We start from the raw sequence: 17,653 nt of genomic DNA, 5'->3' as shown, positions 1-17,653 counted from the left end.
CGTTTGCCTGTATTAACATATAAAAGACTTCAGGAAAAATAGAAATACTTTTTTTTTATTAGATAAACAGTGATGCCGCTCATCTTTCATATGAATGAGTGCTTGACACTAAATTTAATCAGGCTGACAAAGGATCATATGGGTTAGGTCTTTATGCCCTTTTCATGAACAGTTCATCTCTCCTTCACTTACAGGGCCAAATATTGCCCTTTAACAAAACAGATCAACATGCAAAGTGCTTGTTTCTTTTTGCTGGGTCACTGGTATCATCCCATTTGTGACATTACTGCTTTGTACCAATTTCTGTTATGATAGCAACACATTGAAGACCCTATTCACAAACTGTGCTTTGCAAACTAAAGGGAAAATGAATTGTTACTATTTATGAGGAATATGTTTGGATTGTGAAGCATAAAACCACTTGTCTGTCACGTACACAGAGACACACACAGAGCACAAACTCTTTAAGGCAGGAACTATATTGGTACATTCTACTGCACAAGTCACACCCTCAGCACTTTTCAGATCATAGATAATGACCAACCTACTGCCCTGATGACAACAAATAGCTTTCAGGAATCCAGAAGCATAAATTCTTTTTGTAAAACAAACGAACAAAAAGCACACCACAAAAACACACACAGCATCATGCACACACATTGGGAGAAGGCACGAAGGCAGGAGATCACAAAACTATTTTTCAGACACCAGCAACAGAAACTCAAGAAATGAAAGGCAGCACATACCAGAAGGTTTCCAAACTTGACAATGCAGAGGCTTAATAGCTTCTGTTTTAAGGAATGGGAGAAGTCTGGTCAAACTAGCATTTGTCCCCGTACTTTTCCTCTTGAAAAGTTCAAGTACCACCATCTTCATGAAGTTCGAAAAGAAACAAAACCAGTAATACGTTACACTTATTATATTTTGCGTGCCAAAGGCAAAAACCAGAGCACTGAACATCCAGAAAAGGTAACCGCCAACTACACTAGTCATCACAGTAAAAAATCCAGACCAAAGCTAAACAATTTCTCTTACCCATTACCAATGATGAAAGGAGCCACACTACTGATTCAATCCAACTTATTCTAAAGGACTGACAAGGGAACAGCTGGAAAGTGGGGAATGGAACTGTCTTTGGATCTTACCACTTATCAGATCCAGCAAACACTATATCTCAAATAACAAGTTTAGTAAAAGTTAGCTTTTGGTTCCTACCTGGATAGAAGACAGAAGTGGATTTTTTGAATTTGAATTTTGAATTTTAGCTGCAGTACATTAAAAAAAAAAAAACAAAACAAAAAAAAAAAAAAAAAAAAAAAAAAACTTCAATATTTCAGAAAAACTCCAGGCTTACAAAAACAGTTTCAAACTGATCAGATCTTTGGTGTAATTTCCACTGGTTTTATATTGCATACTAAAATATGCCACATAGCTGGTCTCAGAATGCATAATGGAAATACTCTAGATCTATCTTATTGAAACAACTTTCCACAAATTTTCTGTGTAAATGTCTTGCAAAAGTGTTAGGCTTGACAAATTCTAATTTTCTTTAAAAAAGTTTATTACAAAATTTCTAGCTCCAACTGCAAATAAGCTTTCCAATGCAGAAGTTGGTCATTTCACTGTTGTTTATATGCACTGCTTATGATGAGGGCTCCAAATAACTTACTCCTACATAGTTTATTTGGATTAAATTATTTGTTCTGTTTTCATCAGGTGATTAGGTACACACATATGCACAATACCACTCTGTTCAATATTTTATCACCTGCAGTTGTTTCCCCATCACATGGTTTAGATACCAGACCATGAAGTATTTCATTTGAGCAGAAGAACATCATTACCTGCTGCAATGGCATCATTTACATTAGAAGTAAATGTAAAATAAAATCAGAAGAGAATACAGCCAAATACAAGTTGTTTCCAGACGTGCAAACTGTTGTCTAATTTGCATAAACCTATCCTTTTGTACACTGCCTTGAGTCAGCCCTTTCTGAATACAGATGTACATTTGAAGAGGCCTACTGCTTTGAAATGAGTCAGATTTTCAAAAGCTCCTTGCCCACCTTGAGAGCACATTCAGTATCAACAGGACTGGGCTTCTAAAGTCCTTTAAATGCTTGTGAAAAATCTACCTATTTCCATTCAGAGGTTTTGGGGTTTTTTTTATCTATTAAATGTGTATTTGAACATGAATTTTACTAGTTAAACTGTCAGAAGTATAGGCAAGGTGTATCAGGAACAACGTTTTCCAGTCCAAATTTGCATTCACTTACTGTTCACTTTTTGCAGGTGAAAATCTTATCAGATCTTTACCTTAATTTCTTCCCCTTAAAGCATATAAAGTGTAACATTCGTGATCTTTTACTGGCAAGATCCAGTGCGTGACATGTTTGCACTCAAAACCAAGAATGCAGCATGTATCAGAAGTGAGAGGTTTTGCTTTAAGTAAAATCTTTTGTCATTATAGACCAGAGCCTCTCCAGTCAATTACAGGCAGAAATTTCAGTAATTTTAGTATTGTATAGAAATACACAAATCAGAATTGAATATTTGGAGATGCTTGAATTAAATACAACTTTAAACCTTAGAACAGAATCAGTAACCTATTTTAATCAGGTACCTCTTCAAGTATTCACTGCATGAAGTACCAGTTGCCTCGGGGTTATGAAATAATACTAAAAACTTTATAATCATTCATTGATTTAGTTTTGAGCATAGTATATCATTTGAATCCAATGGGAACATAAAGAGCTATTTGTGAGGTCAACCACAGTACAGACAGAGGCTGACATGATATCGATGGCAAGGTGGAAAGAAATTGCCAAATACAGCAGATCAATACCTCGTTTCACTGTTACAGCCTTCTGGAGACATAAAATATATATCTTTACAGCTACTAAAATAATAATAATGAAAGTGGGAGATAAATGCTTCCCTCAAGGTAAACTATTTGATTAGCTGAGGGCAAAGGTGACAATAGCAGTTACACTAAAGTAACTTTACAGTCTTAAATAAAAATGGTGGGATGAGCATCAGATAAAAGGGCAAAATGAAACTGAACAAGTTCTATAAGATAAAGATGTAATTCTTTTAGAAAGTGGTGTAGCATGTGTACAACGGCAAAAAAACCCCTGTTAGGATAAATAATGTAGAACAGAGTATCCTCTCATAGTAAGACACCAGTAACTAAAAAAAAATGTGTTTTGAAATTACAGCACTATCATCTTCTATCCAAGAAGGCTTCAAAGATATGCTCAATCTGTCCCACACCTTAAATGCCACTAAATATTCATAATCATGTTTTGCACTTCACTAGTGAACCTAACAGGATACAGTAATACACTATAGGCCTTTTTAGGCTCAACTGAAGAGGATCATCTGATGCTCTAGGTCACTAAAGATTAATTAAATAATTTAAGAAATTGATGAATTATTAAAAGCATGAGAGCCCTATCCTTCTTCAGCTGAAGGTTGAGTAAGTTTCATCACCAATTGCAGTGGAACAGAAACGAGCTTTAGGCATTCACTATTTGGTCTGTCTAGTTTTCATTAACCTGGATCAGATGAAACTGAATCCTATCTGGTGTAAAAAAGTATAATAATTATTCATTAAATGTTCTCCAAATCTATAAATAATAGTAGGCCCAGTACTTCACCTCCAGCAGGGACATTTCACCATATCTTCATTGCAAAAATGCCAATTTTCATCTGAAACTTCAAAGACTGTAAGCCAAGTTCCTAATCAGAAGACAACAGGGACTGGGTGACCTACATCTGAGACTACCTAGCTTTCTGAAATCAAACCACCTGCTAACGACTCACACAAGATTCCTCTCCAGAATGATGTTCATTCAAAACCAAATATTCAATCTACATGAAGTTTTATTTTCTGCAGAAAACAGGAAGGATTTCCACAATGTACTTTCCCTTGTTTTGGGTTGGGTGTAAATTTAATTTTCCTGAATGCCACAAGTTGTAGAAATATTTTTTAAAAGAATGCAAACAACTAGCATCATGTTTTTAGACACTGCACATCTAATGCTGGATTTGTAAACAATTGTTTTATTTGTCTCAGTGTTGCTGCTTAAGAACATACTTATGTTTAATAACAGTCTAGTTGCAAATCTACTAAGACAACAAAAAACTGTCAAGTTCCTCTTCTATTTGGCAGCGTAACTTCGAGGATGCTTCTTGCCCTCAAGAAGCTGGCAAGATACCAAAGGCTGCCGTGTGGTAGGAACACATATTAATAAGTCTAATGAAAGGTCAGGGTCAATGGAACCTTTTCGTGCAGCCATGTCCTACGAGGTGTCGCGTACCTGTAACAGCTATTGTACTTCTGACATGCAACTGAGCCAAAACTTCAGTTGGCTAGAGGCTATACAAGTAGCAGACATGAGCTACAATCTTAACATACAAGACTATGAAAAAATAGATGAGGTAGAGAGGAAAAAATTTTTTTTTTTTTTTAAAAAAAAGCCTTCCCGAGAGTGCTTATTTGTGCCTATTTGGATATGGAATATGCACAGCTCACATACCACTGTCTCATGAGTGGATCACTAGGATTAAAGTAAACTGAAGACCTTTAGACCCCCGGCATTTGACTTCTCTTACATTACTCTCATAGAGAATAGCTTTACAGGCCATAGCAACAAAACATGAATTAGTGTTTTCAGTATCCTCACATCCTTATCTCCAAGATCTTAGAGAATTCTAATATGTGAAGCATAGACCTGTTCTTATTTACAGCAAAAAAAAAAAAAAAAAACAAACAAGAGACTGAATGTAAAACAACATGTTTAATAAACCTGCAGAGCCTAAAGTACCAATATAATTCAGAGCAGCAGGATAGACACGCACTTCTTAATTAAGTGGGTGATGTTCTAGTTAAAACAAAAAGACGACCCTGGGCCATCACTTAGATTAAGCACGCGTTCTTGCAAAGGAAGCTCCTACTATTATCAATATAAAGGCTTTAAATCACAAAAAATAAACCATCTAATAGTCTGTATTCAACAGTAAGTAGAAAGCCAGGACACAGACTGATTTGGATTAACACATTTTCAGTTATAACAAGTAATTTTACAGAGGATTAGTATCTTGATGGTCTGATCAATACTAGGCACTGCTGCTATTACAGATGAAGAGAAAATTACCCCTCCAGTAATAAAGTGTGTATGTCTTGGTTCTCCTTCATTTGCCGAGTCCATTACTGTAATGGTTCCAGCATTAGCAGCTGAGGCAATTTAAGCAGCAGGAATGTGATGAATTTAAAAGCAAGGAACATTTGCCACTCATTCTTTCTTGTATTTTATTCTGCATATGCAAGGCTTCTACCTGGCTGTTTCCAAAATACAAATCATGTGTTATGTGACTATCAACACTATTTCTTAATTATTGTCTCATTAATAATGGGAAGGGCCAATAATGTGACTACCGCAAAAATTGCTACTGGCATATTGGCTGCTGATTCTGCTAAAACCTGCAGACCATTTACTTAAGCAGAAATATGACATGACAAGAAGCTTATTTAACTGCATCTAAGCTGTTTCACTAACTTTAATTTTCCTAAATACAACTTCTAAAAAAAAAATCTATTTAACCCGTCAATTAGAAAACGCTGCATGTCTTCATATCTTAAGAGGGAGAACAATAACAAGAAACAAGCAATCTACGTAATATTTGAACAAACTATGATAAGACAATGTTAAAGTTTATATACTTCTTTGCGTGGCGTGGATGACATTTCTCAGCATTAATGCTAAAATCATTCCACTGCTCCTCAGTGCTCTAAGAGCACTTGCCTATTTTTTCCCTGAGTATTAATGTTGAAGCAACCTATTTTATCTCATAAATATATATTATTTTCCAGCCAGCAAAAATTAGCATGTGGCAGGAAATAAGATTTTTCATTGAAATATCAGCCAAACCACTGTATATTCCCTTTTCCTCCTTGTAAATAAAATACATACAAAGCTTTGTGTTATTTAGAGCTTTATATTTCCTTGCCACTTTGTCTAACATGTCTCACAAATGTGAAATTGCACATGAATATCTTTGTAAAAGCCCTTCTGAATATTCAGATATGTGCATATTGATGCATTTATTATTTGTATAGCAATAACTTTATTGGATTGGGGTCCCAGCTGTGCTGGGAGCTGTTCAAACATAACTGTAATGTCTGTGGAATACATTCTCAGTCACCCATTCTGGTTTCACAGTAATGTGAATTCACATAAACAGTTACATACGGTAATTGTGAAGGGAGTTTAGTGGTCTGTTCGGAAGACCCATCAGTGTAATCCTTTTAAAGGAAAATAATAATACAGATGAGCTGAGCATCTTATCTTTCACACGGTAATGATACATGCTCTTAATATGCACAGAGTGACAAGAAAAGCATATAAAAGTAGTTACTAGAACTTGGCATCTCTCACACTGAAACTTACTTTAAAAAAACTTTGACTAAGTCTTGAGAACAGTCTTACAAACTGACTTGTTAATATTAATCAAGATAATAAGCATTCTAAAAGCAAAAGAGCTTTCTTACCAGATTAAAAGGAAAAAATAGTGTAAGTAGACTACCAAATAAAAGGTTTATGTTCAGTATTACTTTATGTGGTACCTTTTCCTCACCCAGCAAAAAGAAAAAGTAACTTTACTGCAAGCTTACCAAAACTCCAACCAAAGTAAAGAAAAAATAATATAGCTACACACTGAAACTAAATTCTAAATTAAAAATAAAACAAACACACACAAATGAAACACACTCTTAATTGACTGTTTCATTAAAATGCCTTTCCAGCTAATGAGCAACATCTACTCTAACAGCTCTGGTTTTATGCACAGAAGTAGTTCTTGCTATGGGCAAGACCAGAGAAGCTGATGGCATGCAACATCTCTGCTGGTGTCTTTAGAAACCTAAGTGGACAGCAAAACACTATTACTCTTAAGACTTAAAAATACTGCAAGACAACAGCATCCACGACATGGTGTTTCAGACAGCTGAGTAATTAACTATTGTTTTCCAACTCTTTTGGACCCTCTTCCCAGGAACGAATTTGTGTCCTCCTACTCCTCATGGGCTTAAAACAACAAATACTAGCATAAATAATTTCATTTCTCCGACACACTCAATCTTACTCAATCCAATTGAGTGATCTGCAAAGTAGAAATTGCTGTATGACAGCACTGCATGCCAAAGAAATTCTACCACATGTACTTGGAACAGAAGTGCTCTTCTATAACAGCATAAATCAAAACTTGCTATACACATGAATATTTGAGGGAGAGAACAGCTTATCAAATATAAGAAACATACTGCGTAATTACAAAAGCAAAAGCCAATCAACCGGGCTTCTGATAGACACGATTTAACTGTACACAGTTATAGCAAAACAAGAACTATTATTCAGGATTTAATTCTCCAGAACCGAGGCACTGCCAGGAGATACATAATCCAAACCGGCTTCTCTATCCAACCACTTCCCTCATTAGTAGTCCCCATAAATCTTATTCTCCAGAAGAGGTCGGGTTAACCTCACTAATATTTGGTTTGCTATGAAATATTTTTATCAGGACCTAAATGGTAGTCTTGGCAGAACTACTACAATAAAGACACAATTCCTTTGCCTTCAGCATTTCTTAGGTGAGCAACATTAGTGAGACTTAGGGGTTAACTGGCATAGTGCCAGGAGCCCAAATATTACCATTCTAATTAAGTTGTATGAAATAATACTAGTATGAAGATGCTTCCAAAAGCAAACAAACAAAAACAACAAACCGCATATATTACATCTTGTAGAACCTTTCTTCTTCCCATTGCACCCTTTTCCTTTGGCATGCTTTATTGTAAGACATTCTAGAGCCTCATTTTGTTTCACTTTCAATGTAATCCAAGTTTCTCTCCAGTAGTACCCAATTTACAACATCCCCCCTAAGGTATCCTATAAGTATTCACACCTTTAAATCCTCTCTAAGGATCTCTTCTTAGTTTTCGTCATTCTCTATTTTTGCACCTACAACATCTAGCTGTGGCTATGGCAGCATCCTTTCACTCCAGCTCCCTTGAGCTTTTCTTACATGTTGCTCCTCTGATACCCCAACTGCCTTGTCCTCCTCCAGCTTTTGCCAAGGTAGTTCACAGCTCCACCCTCTTATTCCTTCACATACACAATTACCTTATCAATGGCAATTATTCTCCTAATGCAAATGATTTCCAAATACATTTGAGATATATTGCAAAGACAAAAATTGAACACAACCCTTAGATGGCTATTAAAAGGTACGGGTTGGTTTTCTTCTGCAACGCGATCACACTGGATTGGACGGGACAGCTTACATCTGCATATGTTTTCACATATATAGGCAGAGTAGAACACAAAGAAGACACTAAAATTACTGTCCTTCAGCAGTGAGGGAGAGCAGAAAGACTAATTACAAAATGACCAGGTTGGCCTTAAAGAGTTGTTAAGAATCTTACTAGTAGGAACAGGCTATAGAGTTATTTTTCTATTAGAATATTATTTTACAGACTTAGGCCAGACATTATCCCTGCCCCTCCAGTGAAATAACTTTTAATGTCAAAGAGTAAATTAATAACAATACCAAAATCAGTATGTTCTGTATGCAAAAAGGTGAACCCGATTAACACCTGAGAAAGCTTTTTCTAAATGTGTAACAGAATGAGCCTTCCTTCCACTAACATCACTAAAATCAGCATTATGCTTTCAAACAAGTAACTTTCTGTTTCTCTGTACTACTATTTTGCAAACAAAATCAGCAGAAGTAAAACAACCAGCAAGAGCTGTAGTCAAATATTGTACCACGTGGCAGAAACAAGCCCTTCAAAGGCACCTGAAACAGACAAACATTCACCAATGTTGTTTGCTTACACTGGGTAATTACTTCTTCAATGTAAGCACATAAGAGCATCACATCTACACACATTATCAAGGAAAAGCAGTATTTGAAATGTTTATTTAGATTAGGCTTGGTGTAGAGCAAGACTGTTTTAAAAGTGGACAGTACAAGCGCAGTTTCATAACAACGCATCATCTCCCTGACAATGTATTGACAAAACTATATATTTACCTCTGCTTCTCATAATACAGAACCCCAGAATGTCAGGGGTTGGAAGGGCCCTGGAAAGCTCATCCAGTGCAATCCCCCCATGGAGCAGAAACACCCAGATGAGGTTACACAGGAAGGTGTCCAGGCGGGTTGGAATGTCTGCAGAGAAGGAGACTCCACAACCTCCCTGGGCAGCCTGGGCCAGGCTCCATCACTCTTATTGTGAAAAAGTTTCTTCTCATATTTAAGTGGGAAAACACTGTGGAACTCTCTTTTAAATTAAAAGCCCAGAGAGTAAAAAAACCCTTTATTATTAGTTACTCACAACGCCACACTAGGTTCCCTTCTTTACACACTGAAGGGAACCCACGCTCGCCAAGCGCCAGCAGCGCTGCGCAGGCAGCAGGAACCCGCCCCGCCGGCCCCGGGCACCCACCTCGCAGCCGCCAGGCCCCGGCGGCACCGGGGGTCACCGCACACCCAGGGCACACGCTTAACCAGCGGGGCTCGCAGCCCGGGCCGCACCCCGGTGGCTGCCATCGGCCGTTCCCAGCCGCCGCAGAGCCCCCGGCGACCGTTGAGCCGCGACCGTTGGCCGCACGCGCAGCAGCCGCGCGTGCGGGCGGCGCGAGACGGGGCGCCCGCGCTGCTCCCCTGGCACCAGCAACTTCACGGCGGCCCCATCAACACGAGGTCCCCAACTGCAGCGCTGCAGCTGCCGGAGCCCGGGCTGGCTCTGCCCCTTGCAGCCCCAGCAGCCGCAGGAAAGAGAGCTCGCTCCTCGGGGCCGGAGGGGAGCAGGAAGCAAAGAGAAAATACCTTCAGCTCTTTCTCCCGCTCCCCCGCTCTCCTCTTCATAGCGGCACGCGGCGGGAGCCGTCCTGCTCGCCCCGGCCCCGCACGCAGCTCCCGGGGCAACTACAACTCCCGGCGCGCCGCGCGGGGAGCAGGTGGCCGCGATCAGCCCGCAGTCCCGGTGCGCGCGGCGGGGGCGGTGCTGAGCCCCTCCCCGAACTACAACCCCCAGCAGGCAGCGCGGCGCTGCGCTCCCCGGAAGTGGAAGGGCCCTGTTAGCAACAGGGGCAGTTGCTAACGGAGCGCTGAAAGGAGACGTAGAGCAGGAGGGAACTGTGAGTATGGGGGGAGCTGCTCCTCCTCTGGGAGGGCAGTGATGGAGCTGCTCAGTGGGATATGTTGCTGTGGCCCGCGGCGAGGGTGCCGCTGAGGAGCGGGTCTGGCGGGGTTCGGGAGAGCTCGGCCCGGGGCTGCGCTCCCGGCGCGCTGGTGTCGGACCGCTGAGGCTGCCTCGCTCTGTGCCCGTGGGAGAGCGCAGGGTGCCCCGCCGTTCTTTTAAAAGTAGCCCCAGAGCCCTCCTCAGCCGCCTCGGTGTGTGTACAGCGGCTGCTGGGGGAAGCGGGAGTTGTGTCCCTGTGCCCGAGGGCGGGAAGAATTGGGGAATGGGGGCGTTCCCTCCGCCTCTGCCCCTCCAGAGCTGAGTAGAAATTCGGAAAGCTTTTCTAAAATACGTTGAAGGCAAGAAACGGTTGTTTTGATTTTTCTGTGTCGCGGTAGGACTTGCAGGTCCGAGAGGTGTTTCCTCCCTCAGACCACGACAGGATGTGCTGCTCTTGTGTCCTAATATCTTCCATATTTTCTCGCTTTTTTTTTCCTTTCAACCTCCTAAAAGTCGCAACACTGCAACAGATGGTGTTTGAAAGATGATATGTGTGTGTGCGCTCCTATCAAGTAATAAATGAGATTGTTTTATATGATAAGCCTAACAGAATGCAAACATTTATCTTTAAGGAATCAAAGAGGAAGAATGTAGGCTGGAAATACTTTGTGATAGACCACCCCCCTATTTTAGCCTATCTCTCCTTATATATATATATAGATATAGATATAATTTTTTTTTCCCTCTTCCATGTACAAGAGAAGCTGAGTCAGGTTTTATAAGAAAAGCATCATCTTGGCCATGGCCAAGACTCATTAACTTCTAAATTCTTGTGAAAGCAATTAAGTTGGTGTTACAACTTTTAAGATTTCACTAGAAACCGCCCCTTCTAGACTCACTGGCTGAGAACTTTGGAATTTTAGGTAATCCCCCCTCAGTTTTGCTACATATAAATGGTGTTGGGAGAACAGCGTGCTTCTGGGAGTTATATAAGGATTGGGACATAAAGCATGAGCTTTGATACTTAGCTTTAAATATTTAATACTCGTTACTGTCTGGTCTTGCCAAACACTGCAAACTTGCATGCAGTTTTTTGTAGTGATAGCACCAGTTTCATAAGTAGTGTAGTATATAGAAAGTTGTGGTTTCTTTAGTTTCAGTAGCTATATCTGAAATTCTTACTTATACCAAACTTGAAGTTTTTCCTCTCTTTGTACGTGAGGTTATTTTTTTCTCGTTTTTTTAGGAACAAATGCTGAAGTGACTGTGGCATAACATTATTTGCAAATGAAAAGTGGTTTAAGTTGTTGAGGTTCAGCATGGCATATGTATCCGTCTAGATACAGCTACAAATTTATCTCTCTTTTGCTTTATTATGCTTTATTTTAGGCAATACTGGACTCTTAAGTGCAATCACTGTTGTAGCAGTGTTGCTGTACAATTTTGTCAGATTTAGTTGATTTGAAATTGCTTTCTAAAGACGTAATATGGAACTCTCCGGAGAAGTCTCATACTTCTAGAGGTAATGCTGGGACTGTTGACTGCAAGGAAAGTCGTTTTGTTTAAGTGTTTGTGATTGACACTGAGGCAATGTTCAATAGTAACTAACATATGTAGCACATGATTTGCTGATTGAAGCATCCTCTCTCAGAGAAGCAGCATAAATTATGATTGTGAGTGATTAGTAATGACATAGGTGGATCTTATGTTACTAATGAGGCAAATAAATTGCCAGGCCAAATTCTAAAGCTGTAATTATATTTTGCCTCCTAAAACCAGGAGGCAGGTTTGTACTATTTCTATCTAAAAACACTCTTCTTCATAAAAACAGTTAATTTATTTTTTACTTTTCCTGTGGCCCAGGACAGAAAGCTGAATACTTAATTTTTGTCACTTTGTAATTAAAATGAAACAACTAATTCTTCCTTCTACTTTTGAAAATTTCAACTTTCTAAGTTTTGCGGGACTTTAATTGCATATCAGCTTTACTTTGTCACTTTTCTTCAAGTCATGTCCTGTTGCTGGTAGAAAGTGACTTTTGTGTACAGCCCTGCTATGTTTGTTTGATTACAACTTAAATATTTCTGTGGGTTTTTTTGCTGCTACTGACAAGGGGATTTTTGTTTGTTTATTTGAGGGACAAGCATGTGTTATTTTGTCTTTGTTTTATAAATGAATGGATTTCTTTCACACTGAAAATAACAAGGTGGTTTATCCATAGCAAAGTTTCTTTAGTAAGTGACAAATAGTGAAAAACAGTAACATTTGTCTGTCCTTGTTATTGTGCTGAAGTTTTGAAGATTGATTTTAATAGATCACAAGTGTTATGGAGTCGTGCTGATTAAAATATTTGTTTATCTCTTCACCTCTCTAAAATTTGCCAAAAAACCCTGACATTTTTGATTAGTGAAGACTAAGACGACTACATCCTAGAAGACATAATGGTAGCATCTTCTCCTTGTGACCATCTTGAACCAAATTAGGATTGATCATCTAGAGGTTAAGGTTTTTGTTTCACTTTCATCTCAGTTCCTGTAGTGATACTGATACAGTGACGTATAATAATGACCACAACAATCAACCTACAGCTGAGTGAAGTCAACGACTGCAGGTAGCGCTAATTTAACAAATTACAAAAATGCGTTGAGGGATTTGTACAAATAACACAAAAATAGCTGAGAACACTGAGGAGCTGGATTCCACTTGATACGGATCTGTCATCAGGATTGCTCCATCTCTTCCAAGGCCTGCATGCCATGGACCTCAACATCATGAAGCAGTATTCTTTGGTTCAGTGTCTGACAGCGTTGAAACTGTAACCTTATGGCTAATCGGCAAGTGTAGATCAGTTCGGGCATTTCAACAGTCATGACACAGAAACATTTGTTCCACATAAAAGAAAAATGTGGTCAGGTTGTTAGAAATAGTGAAAGCTGGAAATAATACTTGATCCTAAATTTTAATGATTAAAAAAAAAAAAAAAAAGAAAATAAGATTGACTTGTTAGAAACTAAACTTCCATTAATCCTTTTCGTTCCTTTTGGACAAAGCCATAAGGAGAGTTGTTTGGTAAAAGTCTCTACTGGCAGAAGAAAGGCAGCTCTTTAGCAGCAGTTTTGGTTATGACAGACTTAACAGATACTTCAAGGAATGTCTGTGGGTTGTGTTGTGTCACTTTTGTCCTCTTTAGTAACATCATTGTTAATTTCCCAATGCTTTCCTGGATGTTTTTAGATTCACAAAGGATTTATACCACTTGAAGAGTGTAACAATAGAGGGAAAAAGACTGCACAAAGGACTTCATGTCTCTCTTTCCGTGCTGTTTCAGCCTTACTTGACACTATGGCCGGCATGTAATTTTCTGCAATAGAAGAGAAGAAACAGTAGTTGTTAACAAGTATCTTCATATGTTACGCTGAAACAAATGGACTACTTTCTCACATTAACACTTTCCTAATCTCACTTTGTCATTTAGCTAAGCTTTCTATTGCCTCAAGAAAGAAATATGTTCAGATTTATGAGGATCATTCATAGGAGAGTGTCTATCTTAGGAAGTAATTCCTCTTATGACAGTGATTGAAAGAAGACTAAGAGAATGGTAGGCAACACTGAAATGACTTTATAACCCCCAGCTCCTCTGTTCCAAAGAGTCCCATTCAAAATGTGGAAGATGGCATTACTCACAAGTTGATGCCTTAAGCTTTGACCTGTCTTAAAATGAACAAACAAACAATTAAAAACAAAACAAAAACAATAAGAACCCACAGGTCCCCCTCCCACATACACTTAGAAATATAGCCTTAGCCCGAAGATTGCTGAAGACAACTGAACTAGAGCTTAAAAAAGCTAGTTCCACATACGTTGAATTGAATTGGAGCTATTGCGTAACAAAGGAGCCGTATTTTGTTAATAGGTTAAAACTGGCGTAATGTTGAACTTGAAAGTTTAGATTGTCTTCTGAGCGATACAGTTGAGATAGCAGCATTCACAGTAATGTAGGACTCATTTCAGAGAATCTGTTGTTACTTTTTTGCTTCATTTTATATGATGTATTGTAGTTGACTTTAGTCTCACAGTTTACGTTCCAGATAGAGAAGAATTTCTTTTGAATTTTGTTATCCGTAGATAAGCCATGTCTGTTCCAGCTGATGAAACTGTGGGGGACCTGCCTGTGAGAGACGTGGGTCTAACTGTAGCTGGAATCGGAAGATTACAAGGTTTGTACCAGCTGCTATTTATTACAGTTACAGACTTTGATCAGTGGCTTCTTTAGTTTCTTTCTAAAAATGTTTCTGACATTCCCACTCACAAAATGAAATTCAAATACCATTCAAAATCTGGGTTGAATTCTGAAAGATACTATGACCTGTTCTGTGCTCATGTTGCTTGTTAAAAGAGGCGAGTTGCTGTGATATTCTAGAAACTGGAAATCTCATTGAGCTATAACCTTCATCCTTCGAGAAGAAAAGAGAACTTGCTTGGTGAATTGAGGACAAGTCCAGACCTGTTTAACAAAACGGAAGCTAAAAGTACCATGCAATTCTGATATGTTACTCAGCTGTTATTAGAATGGAACTGCTGGGCTTGGTCTTGTATCTGAGTAAATTTACATAATTGTGAGTTAATCTTTTCAAGCTTTGAGAGAGTATGTTAACTTTGAAACAGATTAGAAAGTATCTTTGTGGTAATGCTCGTCTTATTTCAGTATGTTTGACAGTACCTTGTTACTTGCTAAACTATTTTCTTTATGTTGTCTAGCAGGTAATCAGTTTGATGTATCATTTGAAATACTTTTTTTGTGTGAAAAGTAGGAAAAAGGCAGTGATTAATATGTCAATAAACCTGAAAAAAATAATCAACAGCCTCATAGAAGTGTAAAATATCAAATTATTTTAAAACTTTCATTATTACTTTTTTTCAGTATTTCAAAGTGAGTTAGACTTTGATTACATGTTATTGAATGTATTGAAGGTAATTTAAAGTTGTCTTGGTTTGGGTAGAAACATCGAATACACAGAATGCAAAAGCTCGACAAGCTGTATCACAAATCAGTCGAAAGGAACTGGAAGACAAACTTCTTTGTTTACGTGATGAGAACATCTTACTCAAACAGCATGCAAATAAGCAAGAGGAGAAAATTAAAAGGTATGGGTTTTAATGTTTTTATTTTAGCTCACAATAATGTTTTTGCCCTCTAAAGTGTTATCAACAATGAAAAATCATGCTGATTCCTCTCGGAGCACTTTTTAAAGCAGTAGCAAAAAATCATTCATTGGAATTCATTTTTTTATTGATTTCTGGTTGTCTTGATGATGTGTGGGGTACTTTTTGCAGAGGACAGTATTACTTCTCTATGTAGAGACGTAATACTTAGGAGTGGGTACCTTGGGTTCATAGCTGTGCTGAGTACAAATACAACAGCTATTTTGGGAACTGGAAAAGAGCCTATAGAAGCCTCATTATTCATCAGGTATTTCATCCTAGAATCAAAATGGCCTGTACAGACAGATTCTGCCCCTTTTTGTGTCCTTCTCTGTCCTCCAAGAAGTTGACTAGTATCTAGCCTTTTATTGTCTAGTTAAACCTAAAATATCTTTATAATTATGTTCAGCCCTCCTTTATTCACGGTAATAGGTAACTTCATTGAAGGAGTCCCAAGTATCCTGGGGAACACAGCGTACCCAAACATAGGCAAGCAACTTTAGGGTTATTACTAAACTTAGTGCTGTGCTGGCAAAACAATCTGGACCCAGCAGAGTTGTTCATGGTGTTACTGTATTCCAGGAGGGCTAATTAATCTGAAAGCACCAGGGATTCTGTGTTCACATGGTGCTGTACTTAAGCTAATAAAATCATGCTGCATCTAAGCTAACTTCTGGTCAGGAGCTAACCAATTCATAAAAGGGCATCTGAAGATACTGCCTCTGTAATGGGACTATTTAATACTTTCATAAAGTCCGAAACATTCTTTCTTTCTGACTCAGAACCCGGTGAGTCAGGCTCAAATGGACCAGCGTGGCATAACTTCTGTCTTTTGTCAGGCTACTGTCAAATACAAGATGGTGGAACAACTGAACTGTTTGCTTCTTCCAGATGGCACTTCTGTGTTGCTGTTAGATAACTGATCAAATGTATTCGTCATCCCCTTAGGTAAAATTACACAGAATGCCCAAATTGGAATACCTATTTTAAAGCACAGAAAATAAAAAGTACAGTGTTTGTCTAGATTGCCGGAGAAAAATCTGAACTCCTCAAGCTAAGTTTCTTTCCCAGCATCCCTCCTGCTAAAACCCTTGTTACTGAAAGATCGGAATGAATTTGCGGTAGAAGTACATTGAAAAAAAAAAAAAAAAGGGCAGCCAAACATAAAACCTGCTTACAGGCAAGTAACATTCTGTGACATCCTAAAGCTATTATGGATTTTTTTTGTTTCACTTTTGTTCTTTTAAGTAGAAGCTTCTGTCCACAAGTATACAAAAATAAAACAAGCCCCTTTAAACAAATTGTGTCCTTATTTTCAATTTTCTTTCTGTGCCTGCAAAAATAGATTTCCTGTTAACTAGATACAGGTCTTGAAGATGTGCGACCAATTTTGTAAAGTCTTGAACTTGTCTCTCTCATCAAAGCCACCTTTTCTTTCTTTATATGCCAAGTTTTTTCCTTTCACTGCTGGGTATGTTTTCTGTTCTTGTATATTACATCACCCCCGTGTGCCCTCTCTGCCTTTTGTTCTAGCTTACCAATGTTTATCAAAACTAAAGGAAATCAAAGGTACAATTCTTGAGATGCCAAAAGCAAAATTTGTATCCTTTTAAAGACAGATGAAAACCATACCCTCTGTATCTAATTCTATTCTTCAGCTAACCGTTCCTGCTCCGAAGCACATTGTTAATATTTACCAAGTATAAAATTGAGTATGATAATGAGAATGATTAAGTCTTTTTTTTCCGGAGTGCCTTCTAAATATCTCCACCTCTAGATTTTAGACATTTTAGAACTGAAATATATATTCAAATCCTAAAATAGTAGAAATTATACATCATTGGAACGTTGTATATTATAGACATTCTTTCAATAGTTGAATGTTTTGTGGAATTTTAGCTTTTATAATTTGCCCCACCACATCCCAAATCTGTAACTTTACTTAACAGCATGCAGAGGTTCTTTTATAAGGTCATGCGTTAAAAATTACATTTAAGCAGCATATGGAGTAAATATGTGTCCTCTCTTTACTAACCTTAAATGATAAGCCTTAGGAAACTGTTATTTGTCAGTGCTATAAAGCAGATTGCTGCACAGTGGTTTCAATTATCTTCAAAGAGTTCTTCACAGGCAGTAATAGTTATATCAAAACCTGAAATTTATTATTCAGGTTCTATGCTGAAGTCTTCACAGTGATTATGT

At 38.4% G+C, this 17,653-nt stretch overlaps 2 protein-coding genes across 25 annotated transcripts in view; one reads left to right on the top strand and one right to left on the bottom strand.

The window, feature by feature from the left end:
* Positions 1-10,077, bottom strand: part of FTO (FTO alpha-ketoglutarate dependent dioxygenase) — a 431,926-nt gene extending 421,849 nt beyond the window's left edge. For 7 of the 13 annotated variants that reach the window (XM_065028667.1, XM_065028676.1, XM_065028665.1 and 4 more), the window contains exon 1: positions 9,895-10,077. In XM_065028667.1, the coding sequence (XP_064884739.1) occupies positions 9,895-9,933 (39 nt within the window). In that variant the 5' untranslated portion in view covers positions 9,934-10,077. Of the gene's footprint in view, positions 1-746; positions 871-9,511; positions 9,860-9,894 lie in introns of those variants that run through there. The other 6 variants (XM_065028669.1, XM_065028674.1, XM_065028670.1 and 3 more) reach the window with 4 other exon arrangements.
* The window catches only part of RPGRIP1L (RPGRIP1 like), a 73,846-nt gene continuing 66,256 nt past the window's right edge, over positions 10,064-17,653 (top strand). For 2 of the 12 annotated variants that reach the window (XR_010465892.1, XR_010465893.1), the window contains exons 1-5: positions 10,066-10,205; positions 11,639-11,771; positions 12,657-12,748; positions 14,375-14,466; positions 15,250-15,394. Coding sequence is in view for 8 of the 12 variants with exons in the window: in XM_065028663.1 (XP_064884735.1) it covers positions 14,382-14,466; positions 15,250-15,394 (230 nt within the window). In the remaining 4 variants the exon portion in view is untranslated. Of the gene's footprint in view, positions 10,206-11,638; positions 11,772-12,656; positions 12,749-14,374; positions 14,467-15,249; positions 15,395-17,653 lie in introns of all 12 variants that reach the window. The other 10 variants (XM_065028660.1, XM_065028656.1, XM_065028659.1 and 7 more) reach the window with 7 other exon arrangements.

This window comes from Columba livia, chromosome 13, assembly GCF_036013475.1.
Source record: "Columba livia isolate bColLiv1 breed racing homer chromosome 13, bColLiv1.pat.W.v2, whole genome shotgun sequence".
Classification (NCBI taxonomy): domain Eukaryota; kingdom Metazoa; phylum Chordata; class Aves; order Columbiformes; family Columbidae; genus Columba; species Columba livia.
Note: the sequence above shows the minus strand (reverse complement) of the source record. Positions and strands in the feature narration are given on the sequence as shown.